The sequence below is a fragment of the Ursus arctos genome, unplaced genomic scaffold (genome assembly GCF_023065955.2).
Source record: "Ursus arctos isolate Adak ecotype North America unplaced genomic scaffold, UrsArc2.0 scaffold_8, whole genome shotgun sequence".
NCBI classification, from domain to species: Eukaryota; Metazoa; Chordata; class Mammalia; order Carnivora; family Ursidae; genus Ursus; species Ursus arctos.
In genome coordinates this window covers 60,007,853-60,031,010 of record NW_026623100.1, presented here as the reverse complement: position 1 = coordinate 60,031,010, position 23,158 = coordinate 60,007,853, and the positions used below count along the sequence as shown (strand labels likewise).

General features: G+C 44.8%; 1 protein-coding gene and 1 long non-coding RNA gene across 7 annotated transcripts in view; both read left to right on the top strand.

The window, feature by feature from the left end:
- LOC113241109 (uncharacterized) overlaps positions 1-17,299 on the top strand; it is a 52,623-nt gene extending 35,324 nt beyond the window's left edge. Inside the window, exons 5-8 of the long non-coding RNA XR_007190776.2 lie at positions 63-140; positions 5,455-5,623; positions 15,457-15,617; positions 17,080-17,299. This is a non-coding gene — a long non-coding RNA (uncharacterized LOC113241109). The remainder of the gene's footprint in view (positions 1-62; positions 141-5,454; positions 5,624-15,456; positions 15,618-17,079) is intronic.
- A 230-nt stretch (positions 17,300-17,529) lies between these two features.
- LTBP1 (latent transforming growth factor beta binding protein 1) overlaps positions 17,530-23,158 on the top strand; it is a 391,256-nt gene continuing 385,627 nt past the window's right edge. For all 6 annotated transcript variants that reach the window (XM_057309361.1, XM_057309360.1, XM_048222571.2 and 3 more), the window contains exons 1-2: positions 17,530-18,035; positions 19,045-19,115. In XM_057309361.1, the coding sequence (XP_057165344.1) occupies positions 17,545-18,035; positions 19,045-19,115 (562 nt within the window). In that variant the 5' untranslated portion in view covers positions 17,530-17,544. The remainder of the gene's footprint in view (positions 18,036-19,044; positions 19,116-23,158) is intronic.

The window sequence follows — 23,158 nt, the reverse complement described above, 5'->3', positions numbered from 1 at the left end:
AGTTTACAGCCAAGAAGACGACCATGTGCTTTCAGTAAACAGTTTGTCTCTTCTGTCTCCAGAGTATCAATTATACGGCAACCATTGACTGATTAGCTCTTGGAAGCAACCACAAGAGTGAAGGCCCCAGCAGAGATCAGGTGGGTAAACAGGTGATTGTACTAAAACAGAGGCACCCCAGGAGTGTAAGTGAGTAGGTGTCATGAGTCAGGGAAACTATCCAAGGAGTTCTTCACTGATGAGGAGGCCCCTCTAGGATTCCTTCAGACAGCATGGTTCTGTGTTCACCGCACTCACCACTACACAAAGGCCTGGGGGAGATCTAAGAGGAAGGCATTCAGCCCCACTCCACAGACCCAGTGAGCCTATATATGTACGCCCAGGCAGCCCCCCAGGGGAACCACACAGTTGCTGCCATCGAGAACTCACAGTCTGGGTGGGCGACATGGATGAAGGGGGTCAAGAGGTACAAACTTCCAGTCATAAAATAAATAAGTCATGGGGATGTAATGTACGGCATGGTGACTGTAGTTAATAATCCTGCATCGTGTATTTGAAAGTTGCTGAGAGAAGAGATCTTAAGAGCTCTCATCACAAGATAAGAGGTTTGCAACTGTGTGGTGATGGATGTTAACTAGACTAGCTGTGGTGATCAATTCACAGTATATACAAATATCCGATCATTATGTTGTACATCTGAACCTAATATAAACGTCATGTGAGTTACATCTCAATTTAAAAAAAAGAAAAGAAAACCTCACAGGGGCACCTGGGTGGCTCAGTCAGTTAAGCGTCTGCCTTTGGCTCAGGTCATGATCCCAGGGTCCTGGGATTGAGCCCCACATCGGGCTCCCTGCTCAGTGGGGAGTCTGCTTCTCTCTATCCCTCTGCCCTTCAACCCTCCCCCCCCCACACTCTCTCTCCAATAAATAAATAAAATCTTTAAAAACAAACCAAAAAACACCTGACAGTCTGCAGCAGGGCTTGGCAAACTATGGCCCATGGGTTGAATCTGGTTTAGTGGCTATTTTTATAAATAATGTTTAATTGGAATCAAACACACGCATTTGCTTATATATTTTTTACGTCTGTCTTAGCACCCACTCTAACAGCAAAGTTGAGTAGTTGCCACAGAGGACTTATGGTCCACATAGTCTAAAATATTGACTGTAGGAGCCTCTAACTCTACAGAAAAAGTTCATCAACCCCTGTTCTTGTGGGAGAGATACAGCCATGCCCAGTTAACTCTAATTCTTGGCTGTGGGTGACAGTGGTGGTGAGGGGTAGAGATGGCTGGTTGGCTGGCTGCTGCTCAAGGGCTTTGCCACAATTGGTGGACCTGCCCTCAGCCTTGCAGGTCCAGAAACTGGACTTTGTCAGTTTACCTGGTCATGACAACAGAGTTCATGGTGGGCCAACAGGCACCGAAAGCAAAGACCGACAGACAGGCTAAAAACAAGCATACTGTGAGGGACAGTCCTTTCAGGGAGTGGACTGGCTTCTAGGGGGCCGCCATTTCTGCATACTGTAGCACTTACCCAAGTGTGGCTGGTTTTCTTGAGCTTTCCTAATGAGCATGACTAGATTGCAGAAATTCCCCCCTCAGGACAGCTGGGGGTCAAGGTGACACCAGAAGAAGAAACCAGCCCTGTCTCTGGCCCGACAACATCATTCCAGTGTCTGGAATCTACTGCCCCTCCCCCTACCTCCCACCCATTAGCATCATCCTTCCTGGAGAAGGTTGGGAAAATGCCAGAATATGCTGCTTTGGTGCCCACCCTACTCTGACAGCCCGTTTCTGTTAACATAGCCTTTCTACAGCTACATTAACATCACCAGCTAAAAGCTACAGTTGTTGCTAGTGAAAGAGTGGCTCCTGTAAGCCTAGCAGTCTCTTTTGTCCTTTTCCATTCTGTATTGTCATTACGGGCTCACTGGGGGAGGGCAGCCCCCCATCTCTGCGCTCAGGTTCTGGAGGGCACCTCACTGTCTCCCCCTGTCTGGCCACTTGCAGCTGACAACCTTGAGCTGTGCTCTCATGGAGGGATAATCAAGATGCTATCTGACCGCAGAGGAGGGCGCCCTTAATCCTGACTCAGGGTTTGGGAAAAAGCTTCTCAGCAGAGGTGACACTTGATCTGGGTTTGGAGGAGGCAGGGCAATTTGAGAGGCAGAGTGGTGGGAGAATGGCATCCAGTCAGGCAGAGAAATGTGAGCGGTCCCGGAGGTGGCATGAAGGTGGTGCTGACCGCCAGAAGCATGGGGAGGCAGAAGGAGAGAGAAAGACCTTGAAGATGGCAGGGTGGTGGCTCTGGGGATGAGTGGCTGGAGATGGAGCAGGAAAGAGACCAAATCAGACTGGGAGGGGCCAGTGGGCTTGGGTTTTCTTCTGAAGGTGGTGGGAAACTTCAGGAGCTTTTGGGCAAGGTGGGAACTTGCTGAATTCTGCAGTTTAGAAAACATTTCCAGCAGCCATGGGACATGTAGATTCAAAGTCAGGAAACTCTTCAGGGTTTGGCAAGGATCTTGGTGAGAAGTACAGCAGGGGTGGCGGGAATGGGATAGAAGCAAGGGATGCTACTCCAGAGAGACAGCAGCACTTATCAGCGAGGGTTGCAAGAGAGTAATAGGGTCCTCCAATTTAATCCAGAATGTTGAGAGGATGGTGATGTTAACTGAGTTGCAGCTCTTAGGAGGAAGAATGGGGAGAACAGGATGAGTTGGTAAGGAGAATAAGGAATGTCTTAGGTCTGAGTGAAAGCAGATGGAAGGACAGGTAAGGAAAGGGATGAGGTAGACTTGTCAAGTTGGACTCATTTTCCTATGAGTGTTAGCGAAAGCAAAGGGAAGACAGATCAGCCAGGGGAAAAGTGCAGAAGAAAAGAAAAAGCAATTGAGCCTGGTTGGAGAATGGCAGATGATGAGGAGCCCACAAAAGAGACAAAGGCTGTGCATGCATTCATTGCACTCATTCATTCACTTGGTCAGCAGAATATTTATTGGGCACCTACCATGGGCAGGTCCTGGGCACCAAGGGTGAAGAGGGGAACCGATCCTGCCTTCTGGGGTACATGGTAAGGGAGGTGTGGCCCCCTGTGGAGGAGGGGAGTCGGGAAGGGCAGGGTCGGGTAGCTAAGAGGTGGGGAGGAAGGGAGAGCAAAGGGGAGAGCTAGGGGTGGAGAGACAGAGGCACAAAGGGGAGCCCTGCAATCCTTTCTCCTGCCTCACCTCTGCAGCACAGTGAATGCTGGCCTAATCAGGTTTACCTCTGTAGCCATAGCAACCCTGGGTGTGGTGTTGCTGCACATTCTTGAAACTCAGTGAGGAAGTGACTTTATATCAAGTTACATACAAATTAGAAATACAGCAATTCCCTGTCTCTTAAAACATTCTCTTAAAGGCTTGCCATGTTTTCTCTTTGCAGAGTGCATTTTTCCCATGCTCTTTCATTCATATATACTAATAGAGTATTAAAGATGTAAAATACAATTATTCTGTTTTCCGATGATAAAAGTGCTCATTGTAAAAACTTGAGAAATAAAGTATAAAGTAGAAAATACAAATTATTCATTTCCTATCACTTTTCAAGTTGTTGTTTTTCCTCCCAATCCTGTTTCTAGATGCATTTTACAAATTTAAATACATATGTTTGTGATCGTTTTGTATTTAGAGTTTTGTGTATTACTTTGTTCACTAATTACAGCACAGGTATTTCCCAATGCCACTAAAACAGCTGTAAAAACATTTTATTCTACCTATGCTTCACCCTTTAACCATTCCTATGTTATTCATTTAGGTTCCTCCTCATCTTTCTCAATTTGATTCAACAACTCTACCTTCATACATTTATTTTTGTGCCTGACTTTCAAAGCCCTTCTCACTTCAAAATGGTTTATTATATAATTTTTACTAGAATCCTTACATTTAAATGAATAATCTGTCATAAATTTCAGAGTTATTAATACAATGAAAAGTGGCTATATCATCCTTGATCTCAAATGCAAGTTACTTTGAAATTTTATCTGAGTATTTTGTAAACTTCATTTATAAGTCAGGAAATCTGGCCCAGACTGGAGTCGTGATAACTTGCATGCATGCATTCATTTATTTAGATTCAGTGGTGGTGTGGGGTGGGGGGATCCTAAGCAGGCTCTACGCCCAGCATGATCCCAGGACTCTGAGATCATGATCTGAGACAAAATGGAGGGTTGGATGTTTAACCGACTGAGCCACCCAGGCGCCCCAAATTGCATTTATTTCAAAAATTAATTTATTGTTTAGTTGAAGTATAGTGGACAGATTGCATTTATTTCTGACTTACTACGAAACCCCAGTTTTCCACTAATGCTTGCTTGAATTCCACAGGGATAGCACTAGTGGAACTATTTTTTCATATTTTTAGGTTTGTCAGAGAATATTAACTCTGAACCTGTTTTTTTTTTTTTTTTCTCTCTTCACATTTAATTTCTTTTCTTTGCTTTATTTTAACGTCATTTTCTATGAGGATTCAAAGGTTACTCCGTAAAGCAAATAGAAAGTCATTTTTGTTTGCTGGAAAATTTGTTTGCCTTATAGAGCTTTCTCAATAATTTTACTTTCAAACGTTTATGGTACTTCTGTTTTAAGTGTTTCTTTAAGAAGAATATAGCTGGGTTTTTAAAAAATAATCTTAAGCTAGGATGTTTGATTCATTATTATCTTTTGTGATCATTGACGTATTTGGGTTTATTTTTACTATCTTTTTCATGCTTTCTATTTGTCTTAGGAAGTTCTAATTCCACCTTTTTCCTCCTCTAGTGCTTGGAACTTAGAGTCTATTGTATTTTTTAATGGGCAGGGTTGTTATAGTTACTCTCTTCCTAAAACTTAGTGCTTCAACTCTTTCCAATTTATAGGCTATCATTGTCCAGTATTTTATTTCTATTAAAAATGTTTTGCAAAATGTATCATATGTAGAGTGTATGCATGCACACAGGGACACTCACGAACACTATGTATCTACTAATTAAAAAAAAATTGGGGAACCCCTCCCCCAACTTTTTTAACTTCACAAATTCGGTGTTGCAACAGTGTTGATGTTTATTTCTATTTATCCACATAATCACCATTTTCTTTGCTCCTTTTGTCACCATCCTTCTTACACCTCACATTTCCCTTCCGTGGTCCTTTTCCTTTTGCCTAAAGTATATCCTTCTAAGTATTTCCTTTGCTAAGAGTCTGTTGATAATAAATTATCTTAGCTTTTGTTCATCTAAACCCATCTCTATTTGGTCCTCATTCTTCAAACATAAATTTTGCTGGATATGCAATTGTAGATTGACCATTCTTTCTATCAGCACCTGTAAGACATTATCTTACAGTATTTTGGTGTCTGTTAATTGTTCATGAGAAATCAAACATCAAGCAGGTAAGCTGTCTTTTTTTTTTTTTTTAAAGATTTTATTTATTTGACAGAGATAGAGACAGCCAGCGAGAGAGGGAACACAAGCAAGGGGAGTGGGAGAGGAAGAAGCAGGCTCATAGTGGAGGAGCCTGATGTGGGGCTCGATCCCATAACGCCGGAATCACGTCCTGAGCCGAAGGCAGACGCTTAAAGACTCGGCCACCCAGGTGCCCCAAGCAGGTAAGCTGTCTTGTTTGGGCTCTTTTTAAACTATTCAATTTCCCTTTAACATTTGGCAATTTCACCAGGATAACTCTGGCTATAAATATTTTTTTCAGTATTTTGTGTGTCCTTAATTTAGGGATCCATGAAAATTCTTGAATATTCTCTCTCCCATTTTTTTCCTACTTAGAATTCCACATCTATTAACCTCTCTTGCATAATTTCCTCCTCTTTGTCTCTCTGTATTATATCCTAAGTAATTTTGCCATATCCCGCTTTCAACTTACTAATTATGTTTTTAGTTTTTCTAATCTGTTAGTTAACTCATATATTGAATCTTAAAATTTCAACTACATCTTCTATTTCTAGAAATTAAGAATCTGCCTTGATATTTATGATAGTATTTTATTTTTGCTTATATATTAAATTAAAAAATTGAAAACATACTTATTTTTTATTTTTTAATTTAAATTGAATTAATTAATATGTAATGTATGATTGGTTTCTGAGGTAGAGGGCAGTGATTCATAGTCTTATATAATACCCAGTACTCATCACATCATGTGAAACATATTTTATAAGCTATGACCTGCTGGCCGAATCTGGCATACTATCTTTGTAAATAAAGTTTTATTAGAACACAGCTAAACCCATTAATTTACATACTGCCTGTGTCTGCTTTCAAGCAAGGATAGCAAAGTTGAGTCTTTTTAAATTTTTTTATTTTGTTTTTGCTTTTAAATTGAGTCTTTTTGATAGAGACTGTATAGCTTGGAAAGCCTAAAATATATACTACCTGGCCTGTTGGAAAAAAAGTTTGCCAAGCCCTGCTACACATGATAATTCTAACATCTGAAGACCTTGTGTCTCTGATTCTGGTGCTTAACGTTCCTGCTAACTCCCTCTCATGATGTCTTGCTCTGTGAGTAGTCTTGTGATTTTTTACTGGGAGCTCATTTTTGTTGGAGCATTATCTGTGAGAATTTTGTGAGACTTAACTTGAGAGAATATTCCTTCTATTTGTGTTTACTTTGCCAAGTACCTGGGAACTAGTAATCCAGGACTATTTTAAATTAGTTTCTTTGGCTTAAAATAGTTTTGCAATAGGCAAGTAGAGTGAATTTGAATCACAGTTTGAGGCCTAGGTTTGTGGTTATTACCTTTGGGTGGGGGGGGGACTGGGGTGGGGGATAAGGAACTTCTTTTCTTCCAACCAAAATCAAAGCTGAGACATAAAGCTTCTCTTTGCTGACCTCCTTTGCAGGGAAAATACTTTCTAGACCACTCTTTTGCTGGAAGTGTGGGTTTTGGGGGACTATTCTAAAGTCTTTATGCTGATACTTTACTGCCTTGCTGTCCCTGCCACCCCCCCCCCCCCAAAGAAAGCAAAGGCCCTCAGGGATCTTGGGGCCTTAAGGCCTGATTGAGTGAGCATTTACCAGCTCTTTGTGGATTCTGGCTTCTACTTCATTTCTCACCTCTGAGGATATACCGTAATTTCTTGCCAAGTTGGCTATTCATTTTATCCAGCATTTTATAGGTGTTTTTCAGGGGAGGATTTTTAGGATACGGAGTCTGTCATGTTGCTGGAAATAAATGTCATGAAAATTTTAAATTAAAACATGTACAGTGAGAATAATGGAAATGGGAAAATTTTATAACACCCCTATAGGTTCCAGGCCTACCTAGTATTTACTTATATCTGAAGTACGCACGGTGTCTCTGGAGTCAGACAGCCTGGGTCTGAAACCAGGCCTTGTATAGAGTAGGGAGAGGAGGGGAGGGGCCAAACTTTTTCTGTAAAGGGATTTGCAGGCCGTACTCAACTACTCAATTCTGCCACAGTATCAGGAAAGCAGCCATAATTACATACTGTGTAATTAATGGGCATGGCTGTGTTCCAATAAAACTTTATTTATAAAAATGGGCAGTGAGCTGGAGGTTAATGAACCTATTTAAGCATCAATTTCTTCATCTCTAAAAATAAATGTAATACTACTACCTGTGTTGTACATAGGTTGTGAGCATTAAATTAGTGAAATTGCATAAATGTTAGTGTTAGCTATGATGATGGTGCCAGCAAGATGAGGATGATTTCAAAACAGTTCCCTGATTTTTCAAGATTTTAAGGGCATCTTCACTTTAAACTATTCAACTCAGATTTAAGTCTTGCTTACACTGCATTTCCATTTTAGGTTGATAGGGGATTCTGTTCACTGTTGTTCCCAGGGACCCAGACTGATGGAATAGCCACCATCTTGAAATTGCTGGTTACTACAGAGGGAAGAAGCTCTGAAGGGTCTTGCAGCAACAATTAAATCTTTGGTCTGCAAGTGACTGTGTCATTTCTATGCATACTTCATGGTCAGAATTGGTCATACCTTCCCCTCCCACCTGTGTCCTTCCAGTTGTTGGGAGTGCTGTCAGCAGACAGGTATCACCTGTTGGACCCTCCAGGACTACCTGAGCTGCAGGGCTGCCTTACCCAAGGCTACCCACTTCCTGGGGCAGACCACATGCAGTGACTGTTGCAGGTAAGGTTACCAAGGCCCAGCTACTTTAACCCAATGTGGGACAACTCTAATGGTCATTTTAGCTCCAGAGATCCCTGTGGATTTAGCTCAGCCTGCTGGGCAACTTGACTTCTCCCTGTGCCCAATCCTGCTTCCTTCTCCTTTCTACAAAGGTTGCTCTCAGTAACACCCCTTAATGAATATCCTGTACACTGAACTGCATCTCCAGGTTCTCAGAAAATCCAACCTATGACACCCACCACATGCCCAAGACAGGAGGGCTGGAAATATCTCCTGAGGAGCCCTGGGGTGTACCCCACTCACTGAAGGGAGCAAAGGCAGCATACACAGCTGGGAGAATCTAAAATTCAAGCATTGATAATAGCTAATATTTATTGACCAATGGCCTGCCATATGATGTACTAAAAAGTGTTACTTGGATTAGCTCATTTAATCCTCACAACACACTATGCATTGGACCAGGGAATTAGATGAGGCGATGGTGAGCTATGGCCCACCCATGCCCATTGCTTTGTGTAATGTCTATTTTACTCTCACACCATAATGGCAAAGTTGAGTTGTTTTAGTGGAGACTGTATGGCTTGCAATGTTGAAGATATTTACCATCTGACCCTTTTGAGAAAAAGCTTGCTGAGTCCTGGGTAGGTACTATTTCCATTTTATAGATGAGAAATTAGACGCTTAGATGTGTAATGGTTTATTTATCACGGAAAACCGTTTTTTTAGTTAGGGAACCGGCTATAGAATGACCCCCTTCTGTGATGGCAGGTGCAGAACCCTCCCCTGCCATTTATGGGCCTTTGTAAGTCCTCAGTGAATGAATACAAAGGATTCTCTCCCTTAACTTCCTTCCACCATCTCCCTTTGTAAAACTAAGGTCTCCTCTTCCATCTCTGTTTTTAATCCTCTCCTAGACTGATTCTGTCTTCTGCAGGCAGGTGGGCTTGAAATAGTGACCCCATGACCTCTCTCCACTGGATGAAGAGCACGAGGGACTCATCAGGTTTTGGTATCTGTGACTCTCAAACCCTTGGAGAAAGCTCCATTGTTCCAGAATGCCTTCCTTCTACTGGAAAAAGTTAGGGCAGTAAACGTGTAGAGGCTGAGCTGAGTACCAGGACACTTCACAATCACTGAGAACTTACTCTGTGTGCTGAACCATAAAGAGATAAAATAAAGTGGCAGCCTTGATGGCCTTAGAATCTAAGGCTGAGATTATCTGTGTCCAACTGCCTCCCGCTGAGAAGTGGTTCCCTGGACAGCACTGAGTAACTCAAAAACATTCCCTCATCAAAGTGATTGTTCAAGGGGGATTCAAGAGTTCAGCGCAGCCAGCTGCTTCCTAGATTCACCCAGAACATGGGCCTGTGCCCCCCAATTTCATTCCCATACTTAGAGGCCGAAGGGAGAACTGAGCTCAGGTTGTTTGGCACCAAGGTTTGTCCTCTTAACCGTACATCCTATTCCTTCCTGGCATGCAAATACCCAGGATTATGTATTTACATTCTTGCAGATGCTGTTCTACGTGCTCATATAGGTTTTCTGCCAGTGGTTTTCTACCATTTAGCTGCAGAAGGACTGACTAATTCCCCCAACTTTCAGAGAGAATCCTGAATCTAGTCGGCAATACTGGGTCCCTAAACAAAAATTTCTGAAGCCCTTTTCCCATTTTTGTTATTTGAAAAAACGTTGGCCATCAAAATTGTCTAGTGAGCGAACGAATGAAAGGGTCAGTGACTGAGTTGATCTCCAGATCCTTGACAACTTACAGATCTTAGACAAGGTTTGTGCTCATGATGAAAAAAAAAGTCTTGTTATTGTGGACCACCCACTGCAATCAGGTGTCAGTCATTTACTCAGCAAACACTTCTACCAGCATTTACTATGACTTGCACACTGTGTTGGGCACTGGGGATATGACACACAAGATCTCTGCCCTCAACACAGGCCTCCAGGGATGAGGTGGAGGTCTGGAAGTCAGTGTGGGCATTGACTGGTGACTGTGATGCTGGGAAGAAGATGGGTTGGGGGCGGGTGGGGTTGGGGGGGGTGTCAAGACCCAAGACGCTCTTTCTAGTAAGTGAAGTGGAAGTCTAACATCCATTTGGTGGGTTGGAAAGGGTTAAGAGGAAAGTTCTGGGCCGCTGGCAGTTGTAACCTGATCCCTCTCAGCAGTAGCCTAGGCTTTAAAACCTGGAAACCTGGAGGAATCACAGACACTGGGCTGGTTTTACTGGTCTCCCCTCACTGTTTAGAAAGCCAGGCCTTGCCTTGCAGAGCTGGGGTTTCTTCGGTGGTGTGAGTTACTTCTGCGTATTGCTCAGTGCATCCGTGTTCTGTGGGTTTTTACTGGTTGTATTCTCAGGGTATGTTTTGGTCTCCAATAATAGGGCAAGTCAAGAGGGCAACAAAAAAGAGAAGTTATAAAAACACTGACTATTTTAATGATATATCTCTGGCAGTGTAACAGTTTGCAGACACAAATGTGACAAAATTCTTTCTACAGAACTTTCCAAACCATTAATTCAGAGGTAGGAAACTTTCTCTTTCTATAGAGGCCCACTGCTCCATTTGGATAGAGCAATTTAATTGAGGTTGGGGGAAAGTTTGGGCAAACCCCACTGCTCAGCAGAACCCTGCCTGCAAACAGCTAAAGTCACTACATCAGAACCAAACCTCGACAATAATTAACCATGGTATATCTTTGTAGGACCAAGAATGGAAAAAAAAAAAAAAAAAAGAATCTTCCCCTGCAGGAAATGTTCTACATCTATTACAAAGCACGTATTTTGTGCTTACTGCCCAGGATGGACAATAGATGCCCTAAGGGTTAGGAGTGAGAATCAAGTGAGGTTTACGATGGTCCCTGGAGCTTCACAGAAGTAAAGGATCTTGAGTTCTGTTTTGAAGGAGGAGAAGGACTTGGCTGAGCAGATGAGGGTGTTTCAGGAACAGAGGCTAGAGGAAGGAGTATGAGTGTCCCGTTTCTGCAGACCAGAACCTTTTTTTTTTTTTTTTTTTTGTTAAAGAAAGAAGAAACATAGGTAGATAAATGTAGTTGGAACACAAGGTTCATTTGGGGGAGTAGCCCAAGATGAGGTTGAAACAGTGAGAAGGAGGCAATCTATGAAGAATCTTGGATCTGAGAAAACAGACTGGCTAGGAATTGGTATGAGAGGTGGTATAATAACTTATCTCGTTTTCTTCTTTTTTCTAAGTTGCTTTTTTTATTTTTAAAGATTTTATTTATTTTACAGAAAGAGAGAGAGAAAGCGAGCAAGCAAGCAAGAGAGAGAGAAAGTGTACAAGCAGGGGGAGCTTCAGAGGGAGAGAGAGAGAAGCAGGCTCCCCACTGGCAGGGAGCCCAACGCAGGGCTCTGGGCTCAGGACCTGAGCCACAAGCAGCGGCTTAACCAACTGAGTCACCCAGGCGCCCCTCTAGGTTGCTTTATTCACTATATGATCATCCATTTGATGGAAAGCAGAGAGAATATTATGGAAAAAAATTAGGATCAAGTGTTAAACTCAGGCAGTTCTAGTGCCACTGGGTGAAAATTCTAAATAGGGCAAGAAACATAATAATTAGTCATGTCCTGAAATTTAAATTGAGAAGCAATTCCAACAACTGAGCAACCTGGGAAGCACTGAAGCCGATGTGGAGCAGGAAGTTTCCCTTTAAAATTGGATCACAATTTATAAATAGTAGTATCTGAGCAGAGAGAACATTACTCTGTTTGCCCACCTGGCACTCCACCAGCCTTGCAGGTGTCTGGGCATCTTGGAATGTAAATTTAAGGAGGGAAACTAGGAATGTTCCTTGACTGAATGGAAGGTCAAAGGAGTGTTTAAAACTGAGATACCAAAGTGCAAGGCAAGTAATTGGGAATCTATTTGTGGTCAAAAGGCAATTGTTTCATAGACTGCTTTGTAGAGGTGCCCCTCGGTTCCCTGTACACCCAAGTGTTTTCCAAGATTCAAACTCCTTGAGATGAAGAACATAATTTGGTTGTGCTCCCTTGAAGGTTGACCTGCCAGTGGCCCAGCGAGGCTTGGAGGTTGTGAATGACAAGGGTACAATTGTATTGATACCTATTTAATTATTATGTAGCTTCATGTTTTATGTTCTGAATAAATGGGTATGAAAACCTTCAGTGAAACCTGAATTAATAGACAGGTTTAGTTAGCAGTAGGGAGGCATTTCATCGTCTTCAGAAGCTGCCATTGTGCGATACTCGTCCTTAATTATATAAAGGCAAGTGAGAAGGGGACCATTATAATTAGGGAGATTTAGTGCACACAAAACTGTACTTTTAGTGAGTTTACTTTTATTGATTGCCTCTTCTAAATTTGTAGGAAGGCAGCCCATTACCCTGACCTTGTTTCCTCTTATGGGTTTCATTTCTCACTCCCGACAGTCCTTTATCAGTACTCATCACCCCTGTAATTATTTGTCTCAGGGCTGATGACCCCATTCGACTGCATGCTCCATGTGGACGGGGTCTGTTGTCGCAGCCAGGCACAAAGGCACTCGCTGGTCCAGTGGCATCTCTGGGCTGCGATCCAACCAGGCATTATTTTAACGTCTCCATCCGAAATGGAAGTCTGCCTTGGTTTTGCTGGAAGGGTCCACATAGGCTAGCTCAGGGCCCCAGGGTGGTTCAATAAATGTTTATTGAGCGACAACTCAAGATGTTTAAACTTCAAACCTGAAGCTTTAAAGGGAAAGGAAACACTGGGATAAACCTCGATTCTGCTTGTTGCTCAATTCCAGGGGCGTCTCATCTTTCTCTGCAAATCAGGCCCGTCTCCATGTTGCTCACACAGCTGGCAGACACACTGACATCTTCATCAGATGAGTCTCTGCTGTAATTCCTCATTTGTAAAGCTTCATGTGCCTTTTCCTGGAAGCTGAGTTAAATGTGGAAGAGGTCACACATGTCTCATCTCCCCTGCTTTTTGATGAGATGGTTGAAAGAACAAGGGAGACAGCAAATGAAGGACCCAATTGTGGGCATCCGAGCTGAAGCTGCGGTCCTTGGCCATCTGCTGGGGTGGGAGCATCTGGGGCTTCGGGAACCTCCTGCCTCACGTGAGGAGTGGGCAACCAGCCAGCCACAGCCTGCTAGCACCTTCTAGGGTCACAGGTTTACTTCTAGCCCAAACCTGGACAAGCTGATGTTCAGGTCAGAATTGGCCAATGTTCAGCTGCCAGGATCCTAGTGAGCAGCCTGAGAGAATTAGCCCACGGGTTCCGGGTGTAATGCTTCACTACCCACATTCATTGGTAAGTTTTTCCTTTTTGCCTCCTCTCATTACTCTGTGTAGTCCCTTCCCCATTCATTGATCCCTCCTCCATTCCCCCATTCATTCCTCATTCTTCCTTTCCTCTGCCCACCTCTGCTCCTCCCTCCTACACTGTGTCCCCTCTTCCTGTCTTCACACTCTTTCTCTCCTGTTTTCTGGGCTCCTTCACTTGTCCAGTCCTCAGTCTCTGTCTCCTTCTTTCTCTTCCTTTTATCTTCGACCAACTGACTTCCCGTTGATCTCTTTTCTTTTCTCTTTTTAACAATTTCTCGATGCAATGAGAAGAGGAGTAAAAGGGGCTTCATGAAGTCCTTGGCTGGAAGAAAACATGGGTGGAAGCACTTCTGATCACAGGCAGCCACGAAATTTGATTTGTAGTTGATCCTAAATGTAGGAAAAGATTTTCAATTACAAAACTCATAAAGTGTAAGGATGAGGGAACCTGGCTGCATTTTGAGTTTGACTAATGGTTTCAAAGTGCTTTAAAGCGTTTGGCATTTGCCAGCCTTCCTTTCTTCCCCTAATCCTCAAACCCATGAGTTTTTATGGGAAACATAATCCTCTTTTCTGATTCATTTACACTTAGCTCATCTGAGTATTGTTTTGTAAAAACCATCTAAAGTCCAAGAAACTTTATGAGATCTTTAAAGACTTTTTTTTTTTTTTTTGAACCAGGAAGTTGCATGCTGCCAACATAAATGGACCTTGAAACCTAGGGGGCGTGGGTCCAGAAACCATGGCATTAAACTGGGTCTAGAATTGGCAAAGGCTGGTCCCCATGCCTGACAGGCACTGGGCTTTCACTTTCAGAATAACAATGAGTTGAGTGTTTAGATGAGTAATCATCTCATATGAGTGCACAGAATATTTTTCAAGGATCATCTTGCTAGTTATGTAGATAGCAAGAGACCAACGTGGAAAATGTGACTTTGCTAGTGTTCCTGACTAGAGTGGAGCTGCTTACTTATGCGCTATGTGTGTATTACCCTGTTAATGGTTGTGTATACACACACGTATACCAACATGTATGTGGGTCCTTCAGGGATGAGATTGACAATCACACTAGAGATTCTTTCTGTGGTTATGTTTCAGAATTGATCTATGATATATCCAAATCTATCATAAAACAGTTTTTAATCAGGCTGAAGATCGGTTGAAATACCCACCTTTGGGTCAAGAGAAAGAAAGACTGCATTGTATCTTTTTGACAGTAGAGAACATTTTTCTGCAGAGCCATAGGGCATGATTAAGGTCACTGCTCTCCCCAAATGCGAGGACTTCAGGTTGAGCCCAAAGCCCTCCGGAAATAGGCTCAGAGAGGTGAAATGACTTGTTCAAGTTCCCGGGGGGAAGCAAAGTCACAGTGATAGAGCCCAGAGCTCTGGCTCCCTGTCCAGGCTCTGCCCTCTACAGGCAGCTGCCTCATATTGACGGAAACTGGTTCGTCTGTCTGGGTCCTGAGTGGCCCAGAAGAACCGTGTAGCCAGAACAGCAGACTCAAATCTGGTCCTCTGGTGATTCTGGCCTTCACTCTTTCCTGAGATTTTGCTGCCTGACACCTCTCTTCTTCTGTCCTACCTCTTCAGAATGGAGTGAGTGCTTCTAGACTCCCCCCCACCCCGTGCATTTCGACTGCTGCTATAGAATCCCTACTTGAGAGGTAAAATCTCTGTAGGCTGATTTGAATGGCAGGTAGGAAGTATTTTCCCTCTATATTGTAAATTTTTCATGAGATAAAAAAGAATTATGGGTAGTATTGTGACACTGGCCTCATACAAACCAGATCCTGCCTTGTGAAGGTTTTTATTATTATAAGTGTTGCTTAATTCAGTTGTTACTTATCTTTTTTTTTTTTTTTTAAAGCTTTCATTTATTTACATCTTGTCTCCCTAACCAGATAGGAAGTTTTTCCAAGACAAAGGGGTTGTGCCTTGGGATACTGTGTCTGTGCAGAGGGTTGCCTGAGTAGGGACTGGGTGGATATTTACTAGCTCCTATTGTGTCTTTTTACAGAACCCAATGCTGGAAGGCAGTTTCTTGACCCACCCTCCTTCTTCAGGCGTCTCAGCTGGTTCTCTTTGGCTTGGCTCAGAGACTGACCTTGAATGACCTCACTGATCCTGTCCACAGGGACCCCGGATGTTCTTAGAGCCACAGACTGTTAGTGCTGGAAGGTACTTTTTTTTTTTTTTTAAACTGTACTTATTTTTTTTTTTAAGATTTTATTTATTTATTCGACAGAGAGACAGCCAGCGAGAGAGGGAACACAAGCAGGGGGAGTGGGAGAGGAAGAAGCAGGCTCACAGCTGAGGAGCCTGATGTGGGGCTCGATCCCATAACGCTGGGATCACGCCCTGAGCCGAAGGCAGACGCTTAACCGCTGTGCCACCCAGGCGCCCCTGGAAGGTACTTTTAATCCAACTTTTCTGTTATGGAGGAGGAAGTGGAGGTTCAGGGATGAGAGGTGGACTGCCTATGGTCTTTTGGCTAATTAGCCTCAGTGTTAGGACTGAATTGCGGTCTCTCCCTCCAGCCCAATGCTATTTAATCTATGGCAGTGGCTCTCACAGTGTGTTCTCACATGAAACTGTGCTCAGGCCAAATCAAATATTGGAGGTCTTTCTCCAATGTACAGAAAAAAGAGATTAATGAATTCTCTTGGACTTTACATTATTTTCCATTAATTCTTTTTAAACTATCATTACCTGCTACCAGTTGTCTACGTGCCAGTGCCAGCAGACAACAGAACCAGATTAGCCACAAATAAATATGAACAAGAACCAAAGCCTTGGAAACCAAGTCTCATTTTTAGTTTTAGTTTTAAAAAACTCGACTGCTATGACTATGGGTTTTCTAGTGCATTTATGTAATAAAATTGTGCATTCCACTGGAGACATTGTTTTAAATTCAAATGCTAGAGTATATCATTATTTCACGGTTTTCCCCAAAAAGCACTATGAACTCCAGGGACTGTCCCTGGAACATTCTGCGTTTCCCTTAATGTGATTTTGGGTCATCTGCAGTGAGTGATTCTTCCCTTTCAGATGGGGGTCTAAGGAACTGAGCTGGCTTTTTTTTTTTTTTTTTTTTTAATACTAAATGGCCTGGGGTTGTCATGGATCCTAAAGTCTGTATTCCTATCCTAAACGCCTATTCACCAAAAGCAGGGCTACTTTTGGGGTTTATTCTGGCCGCGGTTTTCCGCGTCCACGCGGGCGCCCCCTGCTGCCCACCCTGCACTCTTGTCCACGCCAAACTAGGAGTAGGGTACCAGAAGCTGCAGACTGAGACACAGTCACGCGGGGTTTACAATCTCAGAGAACCACCTAAACGGTTTGTCATGGACAGCTCGGCGCATCCGGAGCAGTCCTTTCTAGGGCCGGATCTGGTATTTTAATCCAACACCTAGCATGCATCCGAGCAAACATGGGTAAGAAAATGCCTTCCAAACAATATCAAACGAATCCCGTGGGACTTCTAGAAGGAAAGGACCAGTCAGCGGCTCTGCCGAATCTTTTGTCCTTCCCCAGGGCACGGGACCGGGGACCTCTGCCTTGCCGCCCCACAGTAACAATCTATGTGGATGTGGAGGGTGGCGGCGCGTTCTCGGGCTCATCTCACGCTTTCCCCAATTAGGATTTACTGCCTGACGTCACGTCTGCCGGAGATTGGCTGTTCAGATCTGACACTCGGTTCCACGGCGAGAGCAACTTTTTAAAGACTTTGCAGCCGGGGCTGTCTCTGAGCGTCCCGCGCGCTCAACGCCCGCCCTCGCCCGCTCTGCCCCGGGCCCGGCGCGGCGCCCCCTGCACCCGCGGCCGCGCGAGCCGACCCTCACCTTGCGCAGCCCGCTCCCCTCGCCCCTCCCCTCCCCTCCCGGGCTCCGCTCCCCACCCCACCCCCCACGCCCGCCCCCTCCTCCCCGCCGCTTTCGGCTGGGGTCTGGGGCCGCTAGGCAGCCCGCAGAACTTCCTCTGCTGCAACCGAGTTCTCCTCGTCCCGCCTCCCGGACTCTCGGGCAGCCGGAGCGCGCGCGGGCGGCCGCACCGGGCAAGCCGCACAGCCGGGGGCGGGCGCCGGGGGCGCCGGCTCGGGCCCGCGATGGCGGGGCCCTGGCTCAGGTGGGGGCTGCTGCTCTGGGCAGGGCTGCTCGCGTCGTCGGCGCACGGCCGGGTGAGGAGGATCACGTACGTGGTGCGCCCGGGCCCCGGCCTGGCGGCGGGCGCCTTGCCCCTGGGCGGGCCCCCGCGCCCGCGGACTTTCAACGTCGCGCTCGACGCCAGGTACAGCCGCAGCTCCGCTGGCGCCGGCGCCCCCAGCCGCGCCTCCCCGGGGGCCCCCTCGGAGCGGACGCGCCGCACGAGCCAGCCCGGCGGCGCGGCCCTCCAGGGGCTCCGGCCACCGCCGCCGCCGCCGGAGCCAGCGCGGCCCGGGGCCCCCGGCGGGCAGCTCCACCCCAAGTCGGGCGGGCACCCGGCGGCCGCCCCGTTCGCCAAACAAGGCAGGCAAGTCGTGCGCTCCAAAGTGCCGCCGGAGAGCCAGAGCGGCGGGGGCTCGAGGCTGCAGGTTCCCCAGAAGCAGCAGCTGCAGGGGTAAGCCCACACCCTCCCTCCGCGCGCGCGCCGCCCGCGCCGGGACCCGCGGGGTCGGGGCCCCTGGGAGCCCGGCCGCGGCCGCGGGCGTAGTGCGCGGTGTGGTTGCCTCCTTCCCCGCCCGCCCGCGCCGCGCGGAGAGCCGAGTGCGGGCAGCCGAGGGACTTTGAGGATAAACTCCGAGTGCATTGTTTCTCAGCTGCGGGTAAACACAAAAGGCATTTCTGCCTGGGGCGTAACCTCCTGTTCGCGAACCTAACTACTCCTAGAAGATGGGCGTACACATGAAGTCACTACAACTCACTCCCTCAGCATCAATTAAACTTTGCAACTCAGTTTTAAATTTTTTCTAGCTAGTGAAACAAAAAACGTTTTGGGAGGGCTGGCTGTAAAGATCAGCCCCTGTTCGGTGGCCTAAAACTTTTCAGCATCCTAGCAATTGTGGGCTTGAGCTTGTGCACCTGTGGGGTCTGCTTTCCTAGGGCGGGGGTGTCTCTGCATTGACGGAATTTTTGGTTGGAAGGTTTCTGTTACTGGGAGTTGATAGACATCCTTCCTGCCCCCCTCCCCATTAACCACAGATTGGGGGTTTGGGGGATAAGTTTGTTTAGGCTATTTGGTTCTTTTCATCACGGGTAGTTCCAGGCATTGTGATCTCATCCGTTTGGACACTTCTGTCTAAAACTCAGATTCAGTTTAAACTGTGGGTGAGATAATGGACAAAAGACATTTGGTTCTACAATGGGGGTTAAGAAAATCATTTATGTGGACCTCGTTCTCCCCTCCTGTGTAGCTCTAGGCTATGCAGGCATTTTGGTTCTCCCGTCCTCCCCTGATACATGGTCTTTAGCCTTCTACCTGGCTTGGGCATCCTCAGGATGGCTTAGGCCTCTCTGGAAGCCAGAGGAATGTGGAAGCAGGAGGCTGGCTTGCAGGGACCCCTAGAAGCTTGAATTCTCTGGAAGAGGATGTTGCTACTGCTGGATTCAGAGATCTTGCTTTGTTTTAGGGTCAATGTCTGTGGAGGGCAGTGCTGCCATGGCTGGAGTAAGGCCCCTGGCTCCCAGAGGTGCACCAAACGTAAGTTTCCATGTTCCTTGTGGCCCTGCACGGTGGGCAAAGTGGGCCTGTCCACATGGGGGGGAGGGGATTCCACAGGGATCACATGAAGGAGCTAATGCTGTCCTGGAGAAATTAACGTCTGCAATGCAGTATACCCCATTATCTGCAGGCTTCATTACCACCCATGAGGGGTTGGGTCACAGTAACGATTGTATCAGTGTGGCAATGTATTGTACAGAACTGTGCCGTGCATTCAGGGTTCCCCTGCCCCCAGCTGAGTATTAATCACTGTCACACCTGTGGATCAGGAGCTAGGAAAAAATACCCAGTGGAGAATGTGCTATGTACCAAACAAGTACAATGAACTCAACCTGGATATGCACAAATGAGAAACTTTAAGTTGATGGAGGAAGGGGAATGGGTAGTAGGTGGCCCTGTTCTGGAATAAAATATCAGCAGTTTTTAAAGCTTCCTGAAAACATCAACAGGAATCCTCCATCCTTGAGGCCTGATTGTTTCCCGGGAGGTGACCACTTTGCTGTTGTTCAGAACTGGGTTTTCTTCAGTGCTTCTCTAGTTAATACACATCATACTAGTGTTTTAGAGAAATGTACTATTGGAACATACAGGTTTGAGAACACCAGAAAACATTTCCCTGATTATTGTAAAGTTAAGAATTCAGTGAAGGCTCTGCTGGACACGTTGACTCTGTTGCTAATTGGAAATTAAAACATCTTCCACTCAGAGTGTAGCATTCTTAGGTATTCTCTGCATGGAGCTTAAGCCCTATACACGTTGTGGATTAGAATCCAAAGCGTAGGCGTCTGTTGGTATTCAGCATGTACTACGTCAGATGTAGCAGTTTGTCTTGTGTATCATTTGGATTTTAAAAGACTGATTAAATATGAGATGTTTAAAATAAAATATAGTTTGGATTTTAAAATATTGGGAAAAAATTCTCTTACAGTCATTCTGGTGAACTTGCTTGTTAAAAAAAATACCTTCACTCCTTGAAAGAAACAGGAGGACTTTGGCATAATGGCCTGGATTTTGTACAGAGGAACGTCTGGATGGGTTAGGATTTAACTGTGATCAAGGAGTAATGACATATATGAACAACTCGCTGTCATCCTCCTGATGATTGAACTCAAACCACTAGATCAGAAATGCTCAGGATTGTAGGCATTTAAACTGTCCTAATTTTTCACTTCTTAGATTACACTTGACAATAGCGCACTAGCATTTTCTTGAATTTACAACGAAATCAGGTCAAATTACACACCCTTTCCTCCCTTCGGTATCTCCTTTTGCTCAAAACCTGATAGGGTGTGGTTTCCCTAGAACGTGGAGATGGGTGGGATGCTGCTGTGTAAAAATTGAAAAGACAGCAGGATTTTATAGACAGTGGGTGGGTTCTCTTCCTTGATACCTGTTAGAATGCACCAAGACTTGAAGACATTTGCTTGGCAAATAATGCAGTCGAGTGCCTTCTCTGAAAAGGTTGTCTGAGGATTTGGGGCTCCAAAGATGTCTCAGAAGATCCAAAGAAAGGAGAGCAGCCGGATCTTGAGGAACCACTTCATGGCTTCCTGCTTCTCCAGGCGAGGGAGGCAAGGGCATGGTTGTGCCTCGGTTTGACCTGGGTTGCCCTTTGGTGACCTTGAAAGAGAAGCTGCAGGAGGCTCTGGGTCAGAACTGTTACTGCAGGGTCCCAGAGGAAGTTGCTATATTGATTTAGTCTCACAGTACCTACAAGAAATTTGTCTGGCTTTTGGTTCAAGTTCTCTTTCCAGTTCCTAGAAGTTAGCCCTTGGACAGCACGGGGTCTAAGCAATGGCACATCACTTTCTTTTTTGATGATTTTCAGCGTTCAGAAAATTGGCCTTCCTATACTGCCCAATCTGACAAATTAATTCAGGCCCAAGTGCTAGAAACTTATATCACGACTCATTTCAGAAATAATATTAAAAGTGAAGCCGGGGGAGGCCAGTGCCCAACCCAAAGTAATGTACCTAGTAGGTGATTATGTTTCAATGGGAGACTTGTTTCGTGTATGTGGGAAAGCCAGACAGATGAAGGAGCCTTCTGCCTGTGGATGGGATGACTGGGGTTCCTGCTCATGCTGTGAAACTTGTGTCCGTCGTTGAGCAGTGTGCTACTAGAAAAGCCCCTGGCCCTGAGTTCAACTCCTGTGTGGCTTTTAGGGATTCACTTGACCTCTCTGAACCTATATTTTCCCATCCAGAAATAACTGTGCTAAAACCTTGCTCACTTTGTTGGATTATTCCAGGTATCAAGGTGAAAGAGAAAGGGTATAAAAGCCTTGATGAAACCAGAAAGATTCTTAATTTCTTATTGGATTCAGCCAAGCAAATCCTGACTCATTTACTTATTACCTGGTTTTCTTTTTTGTCCTACGTGTGTCTCCCCAGCTGGTGTCATCATTGTCTTCTTTTTAAATAATGTAGATAAGGATCCCTTTGTATATTATAGCTTTGAAGTAGTTTAAGTTTGGGGGGCAGGGGAAATGGTGGTCAAGGGGTGCAAAGTTTCAGTCACACAAGATGAATAAGTTCTGGGGATCTAAGGGATGACAGTGTGACTAGTTTAACAATACTACTTGAAATTTGCTCAGAGGGTAGATCTTAAAGTGTTCTACTCCCTAAACAATGTTACCTGTGTGAGGTGATAGTTATGTTAATAAGCTTGATTGTGCTAATTACTTCACAACCTATATGTATATCACAACATTATCATGTATCGTAAATATATACACTTTTTTGTCAATTATTCCTCAGTAAAGATGGGAGGGCAGAGGATAAATGAAAAAGCCAGTCACTCCCATGCTGTCCTCACTTCGATTACCAAGAAGAAAGAAAGCAGTTTATTCTGAATGATTTATTTTAATAGAACTTTAAAAGCGACTAAGTATTAGACTATTTGTGTCTCTAGCTCTCTTTGGATAAAGCTTGCTGTTTAGAGGTAAAAAGTACTCCCCTAAGGTATACATAAATTAAATGGAAAAAATCCCGACACCATTTTTGTGACTGTAACTACTTTAGTACGTGCTAGTGAACTTTGGATTGCAAAAGAAATTGATTTGTGGTCTTTTTCCTCTCTCACTTCCTTATTTTGCTGAATTGAACAATTGAGCTTGAGCATGCTAGATTATACTTAATACACAAACATGAAATTCCCCCTTAAGAAAGTCGTCAATGTAAAATGTGTATTTTAAACGTACCACCCAGCATGCCTCCTAATTTTCATCGTATTTTGAGGATAATTGAAAGGGGGTTAGCTAAAGAATTTTAGTTTATTATATAGGTCATGTCCAATTGGGGCAAAAAAATGTTTCTGTGTACGAAGAGATCAGTTGTGTTTATGTTGTTCAGTTTACTTAATCCAATGAAGAAAATAAGGTGCTCTTGGAGCCAGACTCCATTGTTTTTAGTTGATTGAAAATTTAAATGTGCCACAGGCAAATGCTTCTGAAGACTGAAGATGTAGTGAGCCTTGCATTGCAAATCAGATGTGAGACAGGCAGGCAGCAGACCTAGACCATGGCAGGGAATGCATTTGTGGGTCCACAAAGGTGGTTTTAGGGGCTCTAGTCATCCAGTCGCTTTCTAGAGGTGCCCGCAGCATGTTAATGCTGCCTTTCTAGACATCCTTTGTGTGGGGATCTCTAGAAGTTGAAAGTACAGTGCAGGGTATGTCGTTTCAGTTATTAATACTGAGGGACTTTTGATAGTGATCATCTGTTTTGGGCAAAAGAGATGGTAGCACATTTGTTCTCTTTCCAAAGAGTTAACATAGGGAGGGTCTTGGTAGTTTAGAGGCTCTGTCTTCCACGTGGAGCATTAAATCTCTGATTTGTACTGTGTTTGCCTCCCTTCATTTTTGCATTTTTTTCCTCCGTCCAAACGGAACCTACCCCTTATTGGTTCTTGCAGTCTTTTTGTCCCCGTCTCGGGGTAGATGCGGGCTAGAGACAGACACAGCCAGTGGGCTCAGCTTGAAAGAGGAGACTGGACTGGGAGCAGAGGACATAAAAGAGTGAA